Genomic DNA, 20,000 nt, shown 5'->3' with positions numbered 1-20,000 from the left:
GGTTGCTATAGATACAGGTTGTGCTATGGTTGCTATAGATACAGGTTGTGTTATGGCTGCTATAGATACAGGTTGTGCTATGGTTGCTATAGATACAGGTTGTGTTATGGTGGCTATAGATACAGGTTGTGTTATGGTTGCTATAGATACAGGTTGTGTTATGGTTGCTATAGATACAGGTTGTGTTATGGTTGCTATAAATACAGCTTGTACTATGGTTGCTATAGATACAGGTTGTGCTATGGTTGCTATAGATACAGGTTGTGTTATGGTTGCTATAGATACAGGTTGTGCTATGGTTGCTATAGATACAGGTTGTGTTATGGTTACTATAGATACAGGTTGTGCTATGGTTGCTATAGATACAGGTTGTTCTATGGTTGCTATATATACAGGTTGTGCTATGGTTGCTATAGATACAGGTTGTGTTATGGTTGCTATAGATACAGGTTGTGTTATGGTTGCTATAGATACAGGTTGTGTTATGGTTGCTATAGATACAAGTTGTGTTATGGTTGCTATAGTCTGAGTCAGACCTCGTTGATGTTATCTGTATCAGTGACGTCTGATCAGCTGACTCAGCGACAGGAACAGGAAGTGTGTCACTCTACTGAGAAACCCTGCGACTCACTGTGGGTCAGACAGAATAAACAAGGATGTAAATGTGATGATGTGACCGCGGCTCAGAGGTCAGAGGTCAGCCTGCTGGCGGCGCTGATGGTCCCTGTAGTTCCTGCTGCTTTGATCTGAGGCCTTCTGGACTACAGCTCCCATGAGGCTTTGCTGCAGCCGATGTTTCCTGCAGCAAAGCGTCGGTCTGCCGGGAATCAAACCTTCATCTATTATTCAGCTCTGAGCCTCTGAGCAAGGCATCAGCTGAGAGCCGCAGTCACATGACCACGCAGTGTGTGTGTGTGTTATATTGTGTGTGTGTGTGTGTTACTGTGTGTGTGCTACTGTGTGTGTGTGTGTTACTGTGTGTGTGTGCTGCTGTGTGTGTGTGTTACTGTGAGTGTGTGTTTGTGTGTGTGTGTGCTACTGTGTGTGTGTGTGTGTGTGTGTGTGTGCTATATTGTGTGTGTGTGTTATATTGTGAGTGTGTGTGTTATATTGTGTGTGAGTTACTGTGTGTGTGTGTGTGTGTGTGTGTGTGTGTGTGTGTGTGTGTGTGTGTGTGTTACTGTGTGTGTGTGTGTGTTATATTGTGTGTGTGTGTGTTACTGTGAGTGTGTGTGTTATATTGTGTGTGTGTGTGTTATATTGTGTGTGTGTTACTGTGAGTGTGTGTGTTATATTGTGTGTGTGCGTGTGTGTGTTATAGTGTGTGTGTGTGTTATATTGTGTGTAACGGTGATAATAAAGATCTTATCAGGTTGTATTTTAGGAGGAGCTCTTTACAGAGTTTAATGTTTGAGTTTCAGCTCCTGAGATAAGATCAGAAGCTTTATCATCACGCTGGTATTTAAAACACGCCATCAACCCCGACTCATCATAAAACTACACAACACACACACACACACACACACACACACACACACACACACACACACACACACACACACACACACACACACACACACACACACACACACACGCACACACACAGGCAGCAGAGGAGGGCAAACAGCGGCCCGTGGACCAACGTCGGCCCCTGCAGTGAAACTATTTGGCCCAAATAAAGCAAATAAACTGGAGGCTCCCAGCTATTGTCATATATCCTGTTTACATCCTACATACATGATCACGTGCACGAGCTCACGTGCACACCGTCCCGTCTGAGCTGCAGAACAATCTGCTGCCGCTGCTCAACGTTCTTCTTCCACTTTTCTCCATTAAAGGTTTTCTTCCTGGTTTCAGCTGAAAGTCTAAAAATAGAGAAAAGCTCCAGAGGCCAGTCTGATATATGTCAACGTGCACGCCCCTCTCAGCACGTGCACGCCCTTGCCCAGCTCGTGCACGCCCCTGCCTAGCTCGTGCACGCCCCTGCCAAGCTCGTGCACGCCCCTGCCTAGCTCGTGCACGCCCCTGCCCAGCTCATGCACACCCCTCTGAGTTCATGCACGCCCCTGCCCAGTTCATTCACAGCCCTGCCCAGCTCCTGCTCGTGCACGCCCCTGCCCAGCTCCTGCTCGTGCACGCCCCTGCCCAGCTCGTGCACGCCCCTGCCTGAGCTGAACATAACAAACGGTGTGAACTTGTTACTGATACAGAAACTGATGTGAAGCAAGTTCTCTGTTTTTAAAACGGCAGCCGACCTTTCGCATTATGTTGTTAACGCGTTTCCATGGTTACGCAGAGGAAGCTGTAAAAACATGCAGACACGTCCGTTCATACGATCAATACTAGTTATTGATCCCTGCAGGTCTGAAGATGAAGGTCAGTTGGACGTCTTCATCACACACACACAGACACACACACACACAGACACACACAGATACACACACACACACACACACACAGAGACAGAGACAGAGACACACACACACACACACACATAAATGTATCTCTGTGTGAACTTCTTGTTTCTGTCTGTCGTGTTTTTCACATTAACTTCTGCTCTGAACAGGGAGGGACAGGAAGAGGAAGTGTGTGTGTGTGTGTGTGTGTGTGTGTGTGTGTGTGTGTGTGTGTGTGTGTGTGTGTGTGTGTGTGTGTGTGTGTGAGACAGAGCAGAACATGAGACTGAACAGCGTCTGTTTCTGAAAGAGCACTGATTCAGAGATTTGTGTTGAAGACAAAGATTTTACTGTGACTTGTTTTAGTGATCAATGAATCTATTGATTATTGAATCAACACACACACACACACACACACACACACAGAGAGAGAGAGAGACACACACACACACACACAGACACACAGAGAGAGAGAGACACACACACACACACACACACACACACAGAGAGAGACACACACACACACACACACACACAGACACACAGACACACACACACACACATATACACACACATATACACACACACACACATACACACACACACACACACACACACACACACACACACACTTCTTTGTCTTGCAGCTAATCTGACTATTGATTACTGATCAGAGGTGATCGGAGAGGGTTCTGATTGGCTGAGAGCCGGTCATGTGACTGCGGCAACATGAGGTAGGTGTTGGGAAACGTCCCAGCATGCACTGGGGTGGCAGACTCAGTGACCTCTAATGTGGACCCAGCATCAAAAAAATGTCTAAGTGGTGTAACCATAAAAACTTTGGAAGGAAGGAAGGAAGGAAAGGAGGGAAGGAAGGAAGGAAGGAAGGAAGGAAGGAAAGAAGGAAAGAAGGAAAGAAGGAAGGTAGGGAGGGAGAGAGGGAGAGAGGGAGGAAGGAAGGAAGGAGAATATATTAAAGGATTATGGTAAAAATGTCTAAGTGGTGTAACCATAAAACCTTTGGAAGGAAGGTAGGAAGGAAGGAAAGGAGGGAAGGAAGGTAGGAATGGAAGAAGGAAGGAAGGAAGGAAGGAAGGAAGGAAGGAAGGAGGAGCATTCAGTGTTTTGGTAACAATCAGCAGACAGTCAGAGATCAGCTGATCAATAGATAAAGAGCTCAGTGAGGAGAAAGAAAGAAGCTCAGTGAGGGGGGGGGGGGGGGGGGTCATGAGACAGAAAAAAAGCTTTATTTAACTCTGACGCTTCAACCAGACGACACGTTCTGCTGCAACCAGAGAACCAGAAAACCAGAAAACCAGAGAACCAGAGAACCAGAGAACCAGTTGAACCAGAGAGCCAGAGAGCCAGAGAGCCAAAGAACCAGTTGAACCAGAGAACCAGAGAACCAGAGAACCAGAGAACCAGTAGAGCCAGAGAACAGAACCAGTTGAACCAGAGAACCAGTTGAACCAGAGAACCAGAGAACCAGTTGAACCAGAGAACAGAACCAGTTGAACCAGAGAACCAGTTGAACCAGAGAGCCAGTTGAACCAGAGAGCCAGTTGAACCAGAGAGCCAGAGAACAGAACCAGTTGAACCAGAGAACCAGAGAACTGAACCAGTTGAACCAGAGAACCAGAGAACCAGTTGAACCAGTTGAACCAGAGAACCAGAGAACCAGAGAACAGAACCAGAGAACCAGTAGAACCAGAGAACCAGTAGAACCAGAGAACCAGTAGAACCAGTAGAACCAGAGAACCAGAGAACAGAACCAGAGAACCAGAGAACAGAACCAGAGAACCAGTAGAACCAGAGAACAGAACCAGTAGAACAGAACCAGAGAACCAGTAGAACAGAACCAGTAGAACAGAACCAGTAGAACAGAACCAGTAGAACCAGAGGTATTTCTGATCTTCCTCTTGTTCTGAGGAAGAGGAGAAGCGGCTCCGGTATTGTACGATAAGTCGATGACGTAAAATCAACCGACAGCGAGAGAAAAACGATCAAATAATCAATAAAAGTGATGAAGATGATGATGATGAAGATGAGGAGGAGGATGATGATGATGAAGATGAGGATGATGATGGTGATGTGTGTAATCACAGCTGTTGAAACACACACTGAGAAACTTCACTGCTTCTGCTTCCTGTTAGTGTCACTGACAGGTGCAGCGTGGAGACACACACACACACACACACACACACACACACACACACAGAGAGACACACACACACAGAGACACACACACACACACAGAGACACACGAGACACACACTCACCACTCACACACACAGAGAGAGAGACACACACACACACACACACACACACACACACACACACAAAGACAAACAGAGACACACACACAGAGAGAGACACACACACACACACACAGAGCGACACACACACATACATACATACACACACACACACACACACACACACACACAGAGCTTTATAAATATGATTCACAGAGTGAGTGCGTGTGTGTCTGTGTGTGTGTGTGTCAGTGTGTGTGTGTGTGTGCGCGTGTCTCTGTGTGTGCGTCTCTGTGTGTGTGTGCCTCTCTACATGTCTCTGTGTATGTCTCTCTCTCTCTGTGTGTGTGTGTGTGTGTGTGTGTGTGTGTGTGTGTGTGTGTACTCAGTCTGGGTTTTAAACACTAAACTCTCTAACTCTGGTCTTCAGTTTAATATCAGCAGGAAGTGACATCATCACTGACAGGAAGTAGCTCATGTAGCTTCTCTCCAGGCTTGATGAACAGCTGCTCTCACACATGATGATGATGATGATGAAGGTGTGACGCTGTGGTTCATGTGCGGCTTCAAATGATCCTTTAAAGATATGAAACCTTTGCTGTCATGGCAACAGTGAACATCACTCATAATACTGCAGTACTTTTACTGTAATACTGCATACTACATCACTATAATACTGCAGTACTTTTACTGTAATACTGCATACTACATCACTATAATACTGCAGTACTTTTACTGTAATACTGCATAGTACATCACTCAATACTGCAGTACTTTTACTGTAATACTGCATACTACATCACTCATAATACTGCAGTACTTTTACTGTAATACTGCATACTACATCACTATAATACTGCAGTACTTTTACTGTAATACTGCATACTACATCACTATAATACTGCAGTACTTTTACTGTAATACTGCATAGTACATCACTCAATACTGCAGTACTTTTACTGTAATACTGTAATACTATATCACTCATAATACTGCAGTACTTTTACTGTAATACTGTAATACTATATCACTCATAATACTGCAGTACTTTTACTGTGGGAGGGGTTGTCTTGCAGGATTTTCACAGTGAAAGCTCTTCAAACATGTTCAAACATAAAGACAGTCAGTTCATATTAATGATATAAAACAGAAAACCTGCAAATATTTAGTAATTTCTACAATAAGAAATGTCTGAAAGAATTGTTTGATTATTTTAATAGTTGGGATATTTTCAACACTTTTATTACTTTATGTATGTATCGTTTATATTTTTATCATTTGTATCGTTTCTTATTACTGCAGTACTTTTACTGTAATACTGCATACTACATCACTATAATACTGCAGTACTTTTACTGTGGGAGGTAGGCATGGGATGATAACCGTGTTCAAGGTATACCACGATATGAAAAAACCATGATAACCGAAACCGCCAAATTTTCTGTCATACCGTTCCCGAGGTATGAGCTGTTTTTTGTCTGGTCAGAGACAGAAAGTGCTGGTCAGAAATCCCTCAGGTGGTGCAGCCTTATTTTTCTTCCTTTTGGGAACATTTTAGAGCTGTAATCACAAATACCACCATACCGTGAAACCGTGATATTTTTGCTTATGGTTATCGTACCGCCAGAATCTCATACCGGCCCATGCCTAGTGGGAGGGGTTGTCTTGCAGGATTTTCACAGTGAAAGCTCTTCAAACATGTTCAAACATAAAGACAGTCAGTTCATATTAATGATATAAAACAGAAAACCTGCAAATATTTAGTAATTTCTACAATAAGAAATGTCTGAAAGAATTGTTTGATTATTTTAATAGTTGGGATATTTTCAACACTTTTATTACTTTATGTATGTATCGTTTATATTTTTATCATTTGTATCGTTTCTTATTACTGCAGTACTTTTACTGTAATACTACATACTACATCACTCATAATACTGCAGTACTTTTACTGTAATACTGTATACTACACCACTATAATACTGCAGTATTTTTACTGTAATACTGCATACTACATCACTCATAATACTGCAGTACTTTTACTGTAATACTGCATACTACATCACTATAATACTGCAGTACTTTTACTGTAATACTGCATACTACATCACTCATAATACTGCAGTACTTTTACTGTGGGAGGGGTTGTCTTGCAGGATTTTCACAGTGAAAGCTCTTCAAACATGTTCAAACATAAAGACAGTCAGTTCATATTAATGATATAAAACAGAAAACCTGCAAATATTTAGTAATTTCTACAATAAGAAATGTCTGAAAGAATTGTTTGATTATTTTAATAGTTGGGATATTTTCAACACTTTTATTACTTTATGTATGTATCGTTTATATTTTTATCATTTGTATCGTTTCTTATTACTGCAGTACTTTTACTGTAATACTGCATACTACATCACTATAATACTGCAGTACTTTTACTGTGGGAGGTAGGCATGGGATGATAACCGTGTTCAAGGTATACCACGATATGAAAAAACCATGATAACCGAAACCGCCAAATTTTCTGTCATACCGTTCCCGAGGTATGAGCTGTTTTTTGTCTGGTCAGAGACAGAAAGTGCTGGTCAGAAATCCCTCAGGTGGTGCAGCCTTATTTTTCTTCCTTTTGGGAACATTTTAGAGCTGTAATCACAAATACCACCATACCGTGAAACCGTGATATTTTTGCTTATGGTTATCGTACCGCCAGAATCTCATACCGGCCCATGCCTAGTGGGAGGGGTTGTCTTGCAGGATTTTCACAGTGAAAGCTCTTCAAACATGTTCAAACATAAAGACAGTCAGTTCATATTAATGATATAAAACAGAAAACCTGCAAATATTTAGTAATTTCTACAATAAGAAATGTCTGAAAGAATTGTTTGATTATTTTAATAGTTGGGATATTTTCAACACTTTTATTACTTTATGTATGTATCGTTTATATTTTTATCATTTGTATCGTTTCTTATTACTGCAGTACTTTTACTGTAATACTACATACTACATCACTCATAATACTGCAGTACTTTTACTGTAATACTGTATACTACACCACTATAATACTGCAGTATTTTTACTGTAATACTGCATACTACATCACTCATAATACTGCAGTACTTTTACTGTAATACTGCATACTACATCACTATAATACTGCAGTACTTTTACTGTAATACTGCATACTACATCACTCATAATACTGCAGTACTTTTACTGTGGGAGGGGTTGTCTTGCAGGATTTTCACAGTGAAAGCTCTTCAAACATGTTCAAACATAAAGACAGTCAGTTCATATTAATGATATAAAACAGAAAACCTGCAAATATTTAGTAATTTCTACAATAAGAAATGTCTGAAAGAATTGTTTGATTATTTTAATAGTTGGGATATTTTCAACACTTTTATTACTTTATGTATGTATCGTTTATATTTTTATCATTTGTATCGTTTCTTATTACTGCAGTACTTTTACTGTAATACTGCATACTACATCACTATAATACTGCAGTACTTTTACTGTGGGAGGTAGGCATGGGATGATAACCGTGTTCAAGGTATACCACGATATGAAAAAACCATGATAACCGAAACCGCCAAATTTTCTGTCATACCGTTCCCGAGGTATGAGCTGTTTTTTGTCTGGTCAGAGACAGAAAGTGCTGGTCAGAAATCCCTCAGGTGGTGCAGCCTTATTTTTCTTCCTTTTGGGAACATTTTAGAGCTGTAATCACAAATACCACCATACCGTGAAACCGTGATATTTTTGCTTATGGTTATCGTACCGCCAGAATCTCATACCGGCCCATGCCTAGTGGGAGGGGTTGTCTTGCAGGATTTTCACAGTGAAAGCTCTTCAAACATGTTCAAACATAAAGACAGTCAGTTCATATTAATGATATAAAACAGAAAACCTGCAAATATTTAGTAATTTCTACAATAAGAAATGTCTGAAAGAATTGTTTGATTATTTTAATAGTTGGGATATTTTCAACACTTTTATTACTTTATGTATGTATCGTTTATATTTTTATCATTTGTATCGTTTCTTATTACTGCAGTACTTTTACTGTAATACTACATACTACATCACTCATAATACTGCAGTACTTTTACTGTAATACTGTATACTACACCACTATAATACTGCAGTATTTTTACTGTAATACTGCATACTACATCACTCATAATACTGCAGTACTTTTACTGTAATACTGCATACTACATCACTATAATACTGCAGTACTTTTACTGTAATACTGCATACTACATCACTCATAATACTGCAGTACTTTTACTGTGGGAGGGGTTGTCTTGCAGGATTTTCACAGTGAAAGCTCTTCAAACATGTTCAAACATAAAGACAGTCAGTTCATATTAATGATATAAAACAGAAAACCTGCAAATATTTAGTAATTTCTACAATAAGAAATGTCTGAAAGAATTGTTTGATTATTTTAATAGTTGGGATATTTTCAACACTTTTATTACTTTATGTATGTATCGTTTATATTTTTATCATTTGTATCGTTTCTTATTACTGCAGTACTTTTACTGTAATACTGCATACTACATCACTATAATACTGCAGTACTTTTACTGTGGGAGGTAGGCATGGGATGATAACCGTGTTCAAGGTATACCACGATATGAAAAAACCATGATAACCGAAACCGCCAAATTTTCTGTCATACCGTTCCCGAGGTATGAGCTGTTTTTTGTCTGGTCAGAGACAGAAAGTGCTGGTCAGAAATCCCTCAGGTGGTGCAGCCTTATTTTTCTTCCTTTTGGGAACATTTTAGAGCTGTAATCACAAATACCACCATACCGTGAAACCGTGATATTTTTGCTTATGGTTATCGTACCGCCAGAATCTCATACCGGCCCATGCCTAGTGGGAGGGGTTGTCTTGCAGGATTTTCACAGTGAAAGCTCTTCAAACATGTTCAAACATAAAGACAGTCAGTTCATATTAATGATATAAAACAGAAAACCTGCAAATATTTAGTAATTTCTACAATAAGAAATGTCTGAAAGAATTGTTTGATTATTTTAATAGTTGGGATATTTTCAACACTTTTATTACTTTATGTATGTATCGTTTATATTTTTATCATTTGTATCGTTTCTTATTACTGCAGTATTTTTACTGTAATACTGCATACTACATCACTCATAATACTGCAGTACTTTTACTGTAATACTGCATACTACATCACTATAATACTGCAGTACTTTTACTGTAATACTACATACTACATCGCTCCTAATACTGCAGTACTTTTACTGTAATACTGTATACTACACCACTATAATACTGCAGTACTTTTACTGTAATACTGCATACTACATCACTCATAATACTGCAGTACTTTTACTGTAATACTGTACACCACTATAATACTGCAGTACTTTTACTGTAATACTGTATACTACACCACTATAATACTGCAGTACTTTTACTGTAATACTACATACTACACCACTATAATACTGCAGTACTTTTACTGTAATACTGTATACTACACCACTATAATACTGCAGTACTTTTACTGTAATACTACTTACTACACCACTATAATACTGCAGTACTTTTACTGTAATACTGTATACTACACCACTATAATACTGCATCTCTCTGCTGCTTCAGTATTAATAAAGTCAGCAAACAGTTGGTTATTAATAAATAAAGTCAAACATCAGCTGCTCACAGTTTCATCCAGAGTGTGATATCAGGAGGTATTGATCTGTTATCACCTGATGTCTGATTCAGCCAGGAAGGTCACAGTCACATGACCCTTTATATCCCTTTATATGAGTTTATATGTTTACAGCTCAGACTGGTAAACATGTTTTTAATCAAAGACTCTTCAATCTGTGTGTGTGTGTGTGTGTGTGTGTGTGTGTGTGTGTGTGTGTGTGTGTGTGTGTGTGTGTGTGTGTGTGTGTGTTAGGGTCTGAAGGTTGAAGCTGCTCCCAGGTTATAACTCCTGTTTACTAGAAACGCTTCTTATCTAAGCAAACTACTTCCTGTTTATGTTTCTGAAACTAACTTTGACTTCTGCATCGATTCTTCTTCACTGGTTTTATATGAATGAAGCTTCATGAGGTCAAAGGTCAGAGGAGTTACAGTAAAAGTACTGCAGTATTATGAGTGATGTAGTATGCAGTATTACAGTAAAAGTACTGCAGTATTATGAGTGATGTAGTATGCAGTATTACAGTAAAAGTACTGCAGTATTATAGTGATGTAGTATGCAGTATTACAGTAAAAGTACTGCAGTATTATAGTGATGTAGTATGCAGTATTACAGTAAAAGTACTGCAGTATTACAGTAAAAGTACTGCAGTATTATGAGTGATGTAGTATGCAGTATTACAGTAAAAGTACTGCAGTATTATAGTGATGTAGTATGCAGTATTACAGTAAAAATACTGCAGTATTATAGTGATGTAGTATGCAGTATTACAGTAAAAGTACTGCAGTATTATGAGTGATGTAGTATGCAGTATTACAGTAAAAGTACTGCAGTATTATAGTGATGTAGTATGCAGTATTACAGTAAAAGTACTGCAGTATTATGAGTGATGTAGTATGCAGTATTACAGTAAAAGTACTGCAGTATTATGAGTGATATAGTATGCAGTATTACAGTAAAGGTACTGCAGTATTATAGTGATGTAGTATGCAGTATTACAGTAAAAGTACTGCAGTATTATAGTGATGTAGTATGTAGTATTACAGTAAAAGTACTGCAGTATTATAGTGATGTAGTATGCAGTATTACAGTAAAAGTACTGCAGTATTAGAGTGATGTAGTATGCAGTATTACAGTAAAAGTACTGCAGTATTATGAGTGATGTAGTATGCAGTATTACAGTAAAAGTACTGCAGTATTAGAGTGATGTAGTATGCAGTATTACAGTAAAAGTACTGCAGTATTATGAGTGATGTAGTATGCAGTATTACAGTAAAAGTACTGCAGTATTATAGTGATGTAGTATGCAGTATTACAGTAAAAGTACTGCAGTATTATGAGTGATGTAGTATGCAGTATTACAGTAAAAGTACTGCAGTATTATAGTGATGTAGTATGCAGTATTACAGTAAAAGTACTGCAGTATTATGAGTGATGTAGTATGCAGTATTACAGTAAAAGTACTGCAGTATTATAGTGATGTAGTATGCAGTATTACAGTAAAAGTACTGCAGTATTATAGTGATGTAGTATGCAGTATTACAGTAAAAGTACTGCAGTATTATAGTGATGTAGTATGCAGTATTACAGTAAAAGTACTGCAGTATTATAGTGATGTAGTATGCAGTATTACAGTAAAAGTACTGCAGTATTATGAGTGATGTAGTATGTAGTATTACAGTAAAAGTACTGCAGTAATAAGAAACGATACAAATGATAAAAATATAAACGATACATACATAAAGTAATAAAAGTGTTGAAAATATCCCAACTATTAAAATAATCAAACAATTCTTTCAGACATTTCTTATTATAGAAATTACTAAATATTTGCAGGTTTTCTGTTTTATATCATTAATATGAACTGACTGTCTTTATGTTTGAACATGTTTGAAGAGCTTTCACTGTGAAAATCCTGCAAGACAACCCCTCCCACAGTAAAAGTACTGCAGTATTATGAGTGATGTAGTATGCAGTATTACAGTAAAAGTACTGCAGTATTATAGTGATGTAGTATGCAGTATTACAGTAAAAGTACTGCAGTATTACACTACTTTACATACAGTTAGCTAGTTTATACTACTTTATATACAGTTAGCTAGTTTACACTACTTTATATACAGTTAGCTAGTTTATACTACTTTATATACAGTTAGCTAGTTTATACTACTTTATATACAGTTAGCTAGTTTACGCTACTTTATATACAGTTAGCTAGTTTAGTCCAGTGGTTCCCAACCTAGGGGTCGGGTCCCTCTAAGGGTCAGCAGATAAATGTGAGGGGTCGCAGTGATTTATAATAAACATGGTTTCTTATTGTATTTTCAGGCTGTGGGTCTTTAACACTGTGAAGCAGTACATTAGTTTAATTATTAATTTAATTTAAGACTGAAACTGTTTGTTTATAGTCACATCTGAGAGGTTAGAGGTCAAACACCCACCTTCACTTCCTGACTGGAAAACACACACACACACACACACACACACACACACACACACACACACACACACACACACACACTGTCTCCCCTCCCCCCGCTCGTTTCCTCCTGCAGGACAAAGCGGCCACGCTGCTTCTAACGGACACACAGAAACACAGTCTGTACAGGTACAAACTGAAAACACACACACCGATACACACACCGACCGACCGACCGACCGACAGACCGACACACACACGTACACACCGACACACACACACACACGTACACACCGACACACACACACACAGCGGGAGGAACCCGGTTCTCAGTCTGAACAGAAGGAGAGAAAAAAAAATGAGTCCAAGTGTTTTCCCGTCAGAGCTCCTCTAACTTCAGCTGATCTCACAGCTGATCACATCTGTCCACGCGACCACCGAACCAACCAATCAACCAATCAAACAACCAATCAATCAATCACCGGGACCAACTATCGATAAGTTCCGACACCAAACACAAACATCTGTATTAACGGAACCAACCGCAGACGCACAGATGTGTCCGCGCGGAACAAAGCGGAACAGACTCGGAGTTTAAACTGATCCTGATCGATCACAAACTTTCTGATCAGTCTCGCTCCATCAATAACGAGCTTTATCGATCACTGCTGTGTCCGTGCACGCGCCCATACTGTGCGTTTCTTTCTTCTTGGGTTTTTTCCCGGTGACTCACCTTCAGGTTGATCTCCTTCATCCTGTCCTGCCTCCTGCTCTCCAGCAGCCGGGACATTCCCTCTACAGCGGATCACTCTGATCGATGATCGATCACTGACCCAGGAGCGGTTTGGTTCTGATCCCGCAGCAGCCCGCAGTCTGAAGCACGGGGGCGTGGCTTCTTCTCTGACTGACAGCGCCTCTCTATACTTCTGACCAATCACAGTTCAGCGCGCTGCTAGCACCTCCAGCCAATCACGCCCCTGCTCGCACTTTTAGCCCCGCCCCATAGCATCTGCCGGGGTGCGCTTGTTTTAAACAGGGGTTCACGGCGCGGTCGGTGTGGGTGGAGTTAGTCTCTATGACAACGTGTCAAATGATCACGTGATCAGCAGCAGCCAGTCAGAGCGTTGCAATAGGTCACGTGAGCGATGTATATTGAAATCTGACAGTGTCGGTTAGCCCCGCCTCTCCCGCCGCACCGGTACAACGCACTACTGTGTGACGTGGAACCCCCGCGCGCTGTCCCCGCCCGGCCGGTGTGCGCCGGTGTCTGGCTGATGTAACGGCTTCATAACGGAAACCAGAAACACCAATAACATAAAATAATACCGTAATCAATGAGTTATAGTACCTGAATGACGTCACTATGTGTATCTGTGAGTGGAAGAAGTACTCGGATACTTCAGAGTACTACAGAATATGACAGAATATTACAGAGTACTACAGAGTACTACAGAATATTACAGAATATTACAGACTACTTCAGAGTACTACAGAATATTACAGAGTACTACAGAGTACTACAGAATATTACAGAGTACTGCAGAATATTACAGAGTACTACAGAGTACTACAGAATATTACAGACTACTTCAGAGTACTACAGAATATTACAGAGTACTACAGAGTACTACAGAATATTACAGAGTACTACAGAATATTACAGAGTACTTCAGAATATTACAGAGTACTACATAATATTACAGAGTACTACAGAGTACTACAGAATATTACAGAGTACTGCAGAATATTACAGAGTACTACAGAGTACTACATAATATTACAGATTACTACAGAATATTACAGAGTACTACAGAATATTACAGACTACTTCAGAGTACTACAGAATATTACAGAGTACTACAGAATATTACAGAGTACTGCAGAATATTACAGAGTACTACATAATATTACAGAGTACTACAGAGTACTACATAATATTACAGAGTACTACATAATATTACAGAGTACTACATAATATAACAGAGTACTACATAATATTACAGAGTACTACATAATATTACAGAGTACTGCAGAGTACTACAGAATATTACAGAGTACTACATAATATTACAGAGTACTACAGAGTACTACATAATATTACAGAGTACTACAGAGTACTACATAATATTACAGAGTACTACATAATATTACAGAGTACTACATAATATTACAGAGTACTACAGAGTACTACATAATATTACAGAGTACTACATAATATAACAGAGTACTACATAATATTACAGAGTACTACATAATATTACAGAGTACTGCAGAGTACTACATAATATTACAGAGTACTGCAGAATATTACAGAGTACTGCAGAGTACTACATAATATTACAGAGTACTACATAATATTACAGAGTACTACAAATATTAGAGTACTTCAGAGTACTACAGAATATTACAGAGTACTACAGAGTACTACAAAATATGACAGAGTACTACATAATATAACAGAGTACTACATAATATTACAGATTACTACAGAATATTACAGAGTACTACAGAATATTACAGAGTACTACAGAGTACTGCAGAATATAACAGAGTACTACATAATATTACAGAGTACTACAGAATATTACAGAGTACTACATAATATTACAGAGTACTGCAGAGTACTACAGAGTACTACAGAGTACTGCAGAATATTACAGAGTACTACAGAGTACTACAGAATATTACTGAGTACTGCAGAATATGACAGAGTACTACAGAGTACTACAGATTATTACAGAGTACTACAGAGTACTACAGAATATTACAGAGTACTACAGAATATTACAGAGTACTGCAGAATATTACAGAGTACTACAGAGTACTGCAGAATATTACAGAGTACTACAGAGTACTGCAGAATATTACAGAGTACTACATAATATTACAGAGTACTGCAGAGTACTACAGAATATTACAGAGTACTACATAATATTACAGAGTACTACAGAGTACTACATAATATTACAGAGTACTACAGAGTACTACATAATATTACAGAGTACTACATAATATTACAGAGTACTACATAATATTACAGAGTACTACAGAGTACTACATAATATTACAGAGTACTACATAATATAACAGAGTACTACATAATATTACAGAGTACTACAGAGTACTACAGAGTACTGCAGAGTACTACATAATATTACAGAGTACTGCAGAATATTACAGAGTACTGCAGAGTACTACATAATATTACAGAGTACTACATAATATTACAGAGTACTGCAGAATATTACAGAGTACTGCAGAGTACTACATAATATTACAGAGTACTACAGAATATTACAGAGTACTACAGAGTACTACAAAATATGACAGAGTACTACATAATATAACAGAGTACTACATAATATTACAGATTACTACAGAATATTACAGAGTACTACAGAATATTACAGAGTACTACAGAGTACTACAGAGTACTGCAGAATATTACAGAGTACTACATAATATTACAGAGTACTACAGAATATTACAGAGTACTACATAATATTACAGAGTACTACAGAATATTACAGAGTACTACAGAGTACTGCATAATATTACAGAGTACTACAGAGTACTACAGAATATTACAGAGTACTACAGAGTACTGCAGAATATTACAGAGTACTACAGAGTACTACTAAATATTACTGAGTACTGCAGAATATGACAGAGTACTACAGAGTACTACAGAATATTACAGAGTACTACAGAGTACTACAGAATATTACAGAGTACTACATAATATTACAGAGTACTACATAATATTACAGAGTACTGCAGAATATTACAGAGTACTACAGAGTACTACAGAATATTACAGAGTACTACATAATATTACAGAGTACTACAGAGTACTACATAATATTACAGAGTACTACAGAGTACTACATAATATTACAGAGTACTACATAATATTACAGAGTACTACATAATATTACAGAGTACTACAGAGTACTACATAATATTACAGAGTACTACATAATATAACAGAGTACTACATAATATTACAGAGTACTACATAATATTACAGAGTACTGCAGAGTACTACATAATATTACAGAGTACTACAGAGTACTACATAATATTACAGAGTACTACATAATATTACAGAGTACTGCAGAATATTACAGAGTACTGCAGAGTACTACATAATATTACAGAGTACTACATAATATTACAGAGTACTACAAATATTAGAGTACTTCAGAGTACTACAGAATATTACAGAGTACTACAGAGTACTACAAAATATGACAGAGTACTACAGAGTACTACAGAATATTACAGAGTACTACAGAGTACTGCAGAATATTACAGAGTACTGCAGAATATTACAGAGTACTACAGAGTACTACAGAATATTACAGAGTACTACATAATATTACAGAGTACTACATAATATTACAGAGTACTGCAGAATATTACAGAGTACTACAGAGTACTACAGAATATTACAGAGTACTACATAATATTACAGAGTACTACAGAGTACTACATAATATTACAGAGTACTACATAATATTACAGAGTACTACAGAGTACTACATAATATTACAGATTACTACAGAATATTACAGAGTACTACATAATATTACAGAGTACTACAGAGTACTACATAATATTACAGAGTACTACATAATATTACAGAGTACTACAGAGTACTACATAATATTACAGATTACTACAGAATATTACAGAGTACTACATAATATTACAGAGTACTACAGAGTACTACATAATATTACAGAGTACTACATAATATTACAGAGTACTACAGAGTACTACATAATATTACAGATTACTACAGAATATTACAGAGTACTACATAATATTACAGAGTACTACAGAGTACTGCATGAAGCAGAAGATACTTCATGCTACAAAACTCACAGCTGATATTTAAAATGACATCAGTGCTGAAAACTGAAAAGAGAAGATATATTATATATATGATATAATATTATATTGTATTATATTATATTATATTATATTATATTATATTGTATATATTATATATATGATATTATTGGATGCACTAACATGTGACAGCAGGTTGTGTGTTGGTGTGTACTGTATATACACACAGTACACACAGTGAAGTATCTATGTGTACTATATTAGTAGTACAGAGTATCAGAGCTCTCTGCTGCTGAATGTCACATCTGTCCACAGCTGCCTCCTGGTACAGACTGATACTACATGTTACCATGACAACCAGCGACAACAGATAATACAGCCAGAAGAGGAAGTGATGTCATCCTGCTGTCTGCAGGGGTAACAGCCAAGAGAAAGCTCCACTCCTCCCCCTGCTGGCAGGACGAGGAACTACACACTACCACTGTATTACTGTAGTACTATCACAGTACTACTGTAGTATTACTGCAGTACTGTCACAGTACTACTGTAGTACTATCACACTACTACTGCAGTACTATCACTGTAGTACTGCAGTACTACAGTGATAGTACTGTGATAGTACTGCAGTAGTAGTACTACCTGCAGTACTACACAGTACTCAGTATTACACAGTACTACACAGTACTCAGTATTACACAGTACTCAGTACTACACAGTACTCAGTACTACACAGTACTCAGTATTACTCAGTACTACACAGTACTCAGTACTACACAGTACTCAGTATTACACAGTACTACACAGTACTCAGTATTACACAGTACTCAGTATTACACAGTAAGGGTCAGTCAGCTGATCTCACAGCTGATTCTGAAAATGACCTTTGACCTCAAACATCTTTTCATCCAATCAGTGATCAGTATGTCTCACCTGTCCATGAGCAGCCATCCTGTACAGGAAGCTGAGAGTTTGGTCCAGAGGACTTCCTGTTGGCTTCTCTCCCCTCCTCATGACCTCCTCTTCCTCCTCCTCCTCTTCCTCCTCCTCTTCTTCCTCTTCCTCCTCCTCCTCTTCTTCCTCTTCCTCTTCTTCCTCTTCCTCCTCCTCCTCCTCCTCCTCTTACTCTTCCTCCTCTTCCTCCTCTTCCTCTTCCTCTTCCTCTTCCTGTTACTTCTGCTCCTCACCTAAAATAATAACATCAAACTGCAGGAAGTCAGACGTCAAACACAATAGTTTAAATTTAAAGGGTTAAAATGTGGAAAGGAAGGAAAGGAAAGGAGGGAAGGGAGGGAGGAAGGAAGGAAGGAAGGAAGGAAGGAAGGAAGGAAGGAAGGAAGGAAGGAAGGAAGGAAGGAAGGAAGGAAGGAAGGAGAATATATTAGAGGATTATGGTAAAAATGTCTAAGTGGTGTAACCATAAAAACTTTGGAAGAAAGTTTTTACTCCTTTCTTTCTTTCTTTCTCCTACATCTTGTTCTTTCTCTTCTTCCTCCTTTATCTTCCTTTCTTCCTTTCTTTCTTTCTTTCTTTCTTTCTTTCTTTCTTTCTTTCTTTCTTTCTAGGTCTTTTGTGGTTACACCATTTGACATTTTCAGGAGCATTCAGTCTTAATTTTGTTAACTGATTTATGAATTCATCATCTTACCAACATTTATTAATTACTGACACACAAAACACAGAATAAACACATTTCTGATACCATCAACCATTAAAACTACATATTATAATAATATCTATATCATATCATATAATACTGTTAACGGTTGTCATGGTAACACAACACAATAAAGCAGGAGTAAAGAGATCAGTAATCAGCATCCAGTTAAATAATGATTAGAAACCTCTGCATTGAAAACTACACACACACACACACACACACACACACACACACATACCGTAACCATGGCAACACAACACCACACAATCACTGATTATTGATTATTAATATCTGCAGAGGCTGAAAATGTTATAATATGAGGAGGAGTCACACGTACCGATCAGCTGGAACACACTGACTCTGTGTGTGTGTGTGTGTGTGTGTGTGTGTGTGTGTGTGTGTGTGTGTGTGTGTGTGTGTGTGTGTGTGTGTGTGTGTGTGTGTGTGTGTGTGTGGAGGCTGGTGCTGGCTGGCACACTGAGGCTGCAGCTGCTGTGAGCTGAAGCACACAAAGACACAACTGTCCTCCTTCTCTACCTCCTTCTCTCCTTCTGTCCTTCTCTACCTCCTTCTCTCTTTCCCTACCTCCTTCTCTCCTTCGCTACCTCCTTCTCTCCTTCTCTACCTCCTTCTCTCCTTCTCTCCCTCTCTCTTTCTCTACCTCCTTCTTTCCTTCTCTACTTCCTTCTCTCCTCCTTTCCTTCTCTGCCTCCTTCTTTCC

The 20,000-nt window shown here is 38.4% G+C and overlaps 1 protein-coding gene across 1 annotated transcript in view; it reads right to left on the bottom strand.

Annotated features, from left to right (window-relative positions):
* arhgef2 (rho/rac guanine nucleotide exchange factor (GEF) 2) overlaps positions 1-13,634 on the bottom strand; it is a 31,504-nt gene extending 17,870 nt beyond the window's left edge. The window contains exon 1 of the mRNA XM_053327862.1: positions 13,499-13,634. Coding sequence (XP_053183837.1) covers positions 13,499-13,555 — 57 coding nt within the window. The 5' untranslated portion in view covers positions 13,556-13,634. The remainder of the gene's footprint in view (positions 1-13,498) is intronic.
* Positions 13,635-20,000: the final 6,366 nt, after the last annotated feature.

Source organism: Scomber japonicus, chromosome 10 (assembly GCF_027409825.1).
Source record: "Scomber japonicus isolate fScoJap1 chromosome 10, fScoJap1.pri, whole genome shotgun sequence".
Taxonomy (NCBI): Eukaryota; Metazoa; Chordata; class Actinopteri; order Scombriformes; family Scombridae; genus Scomber; species Scomber japonicus.
This window is presented reverse-complemented; position numbering and strand designations above follow the sequence as displayed.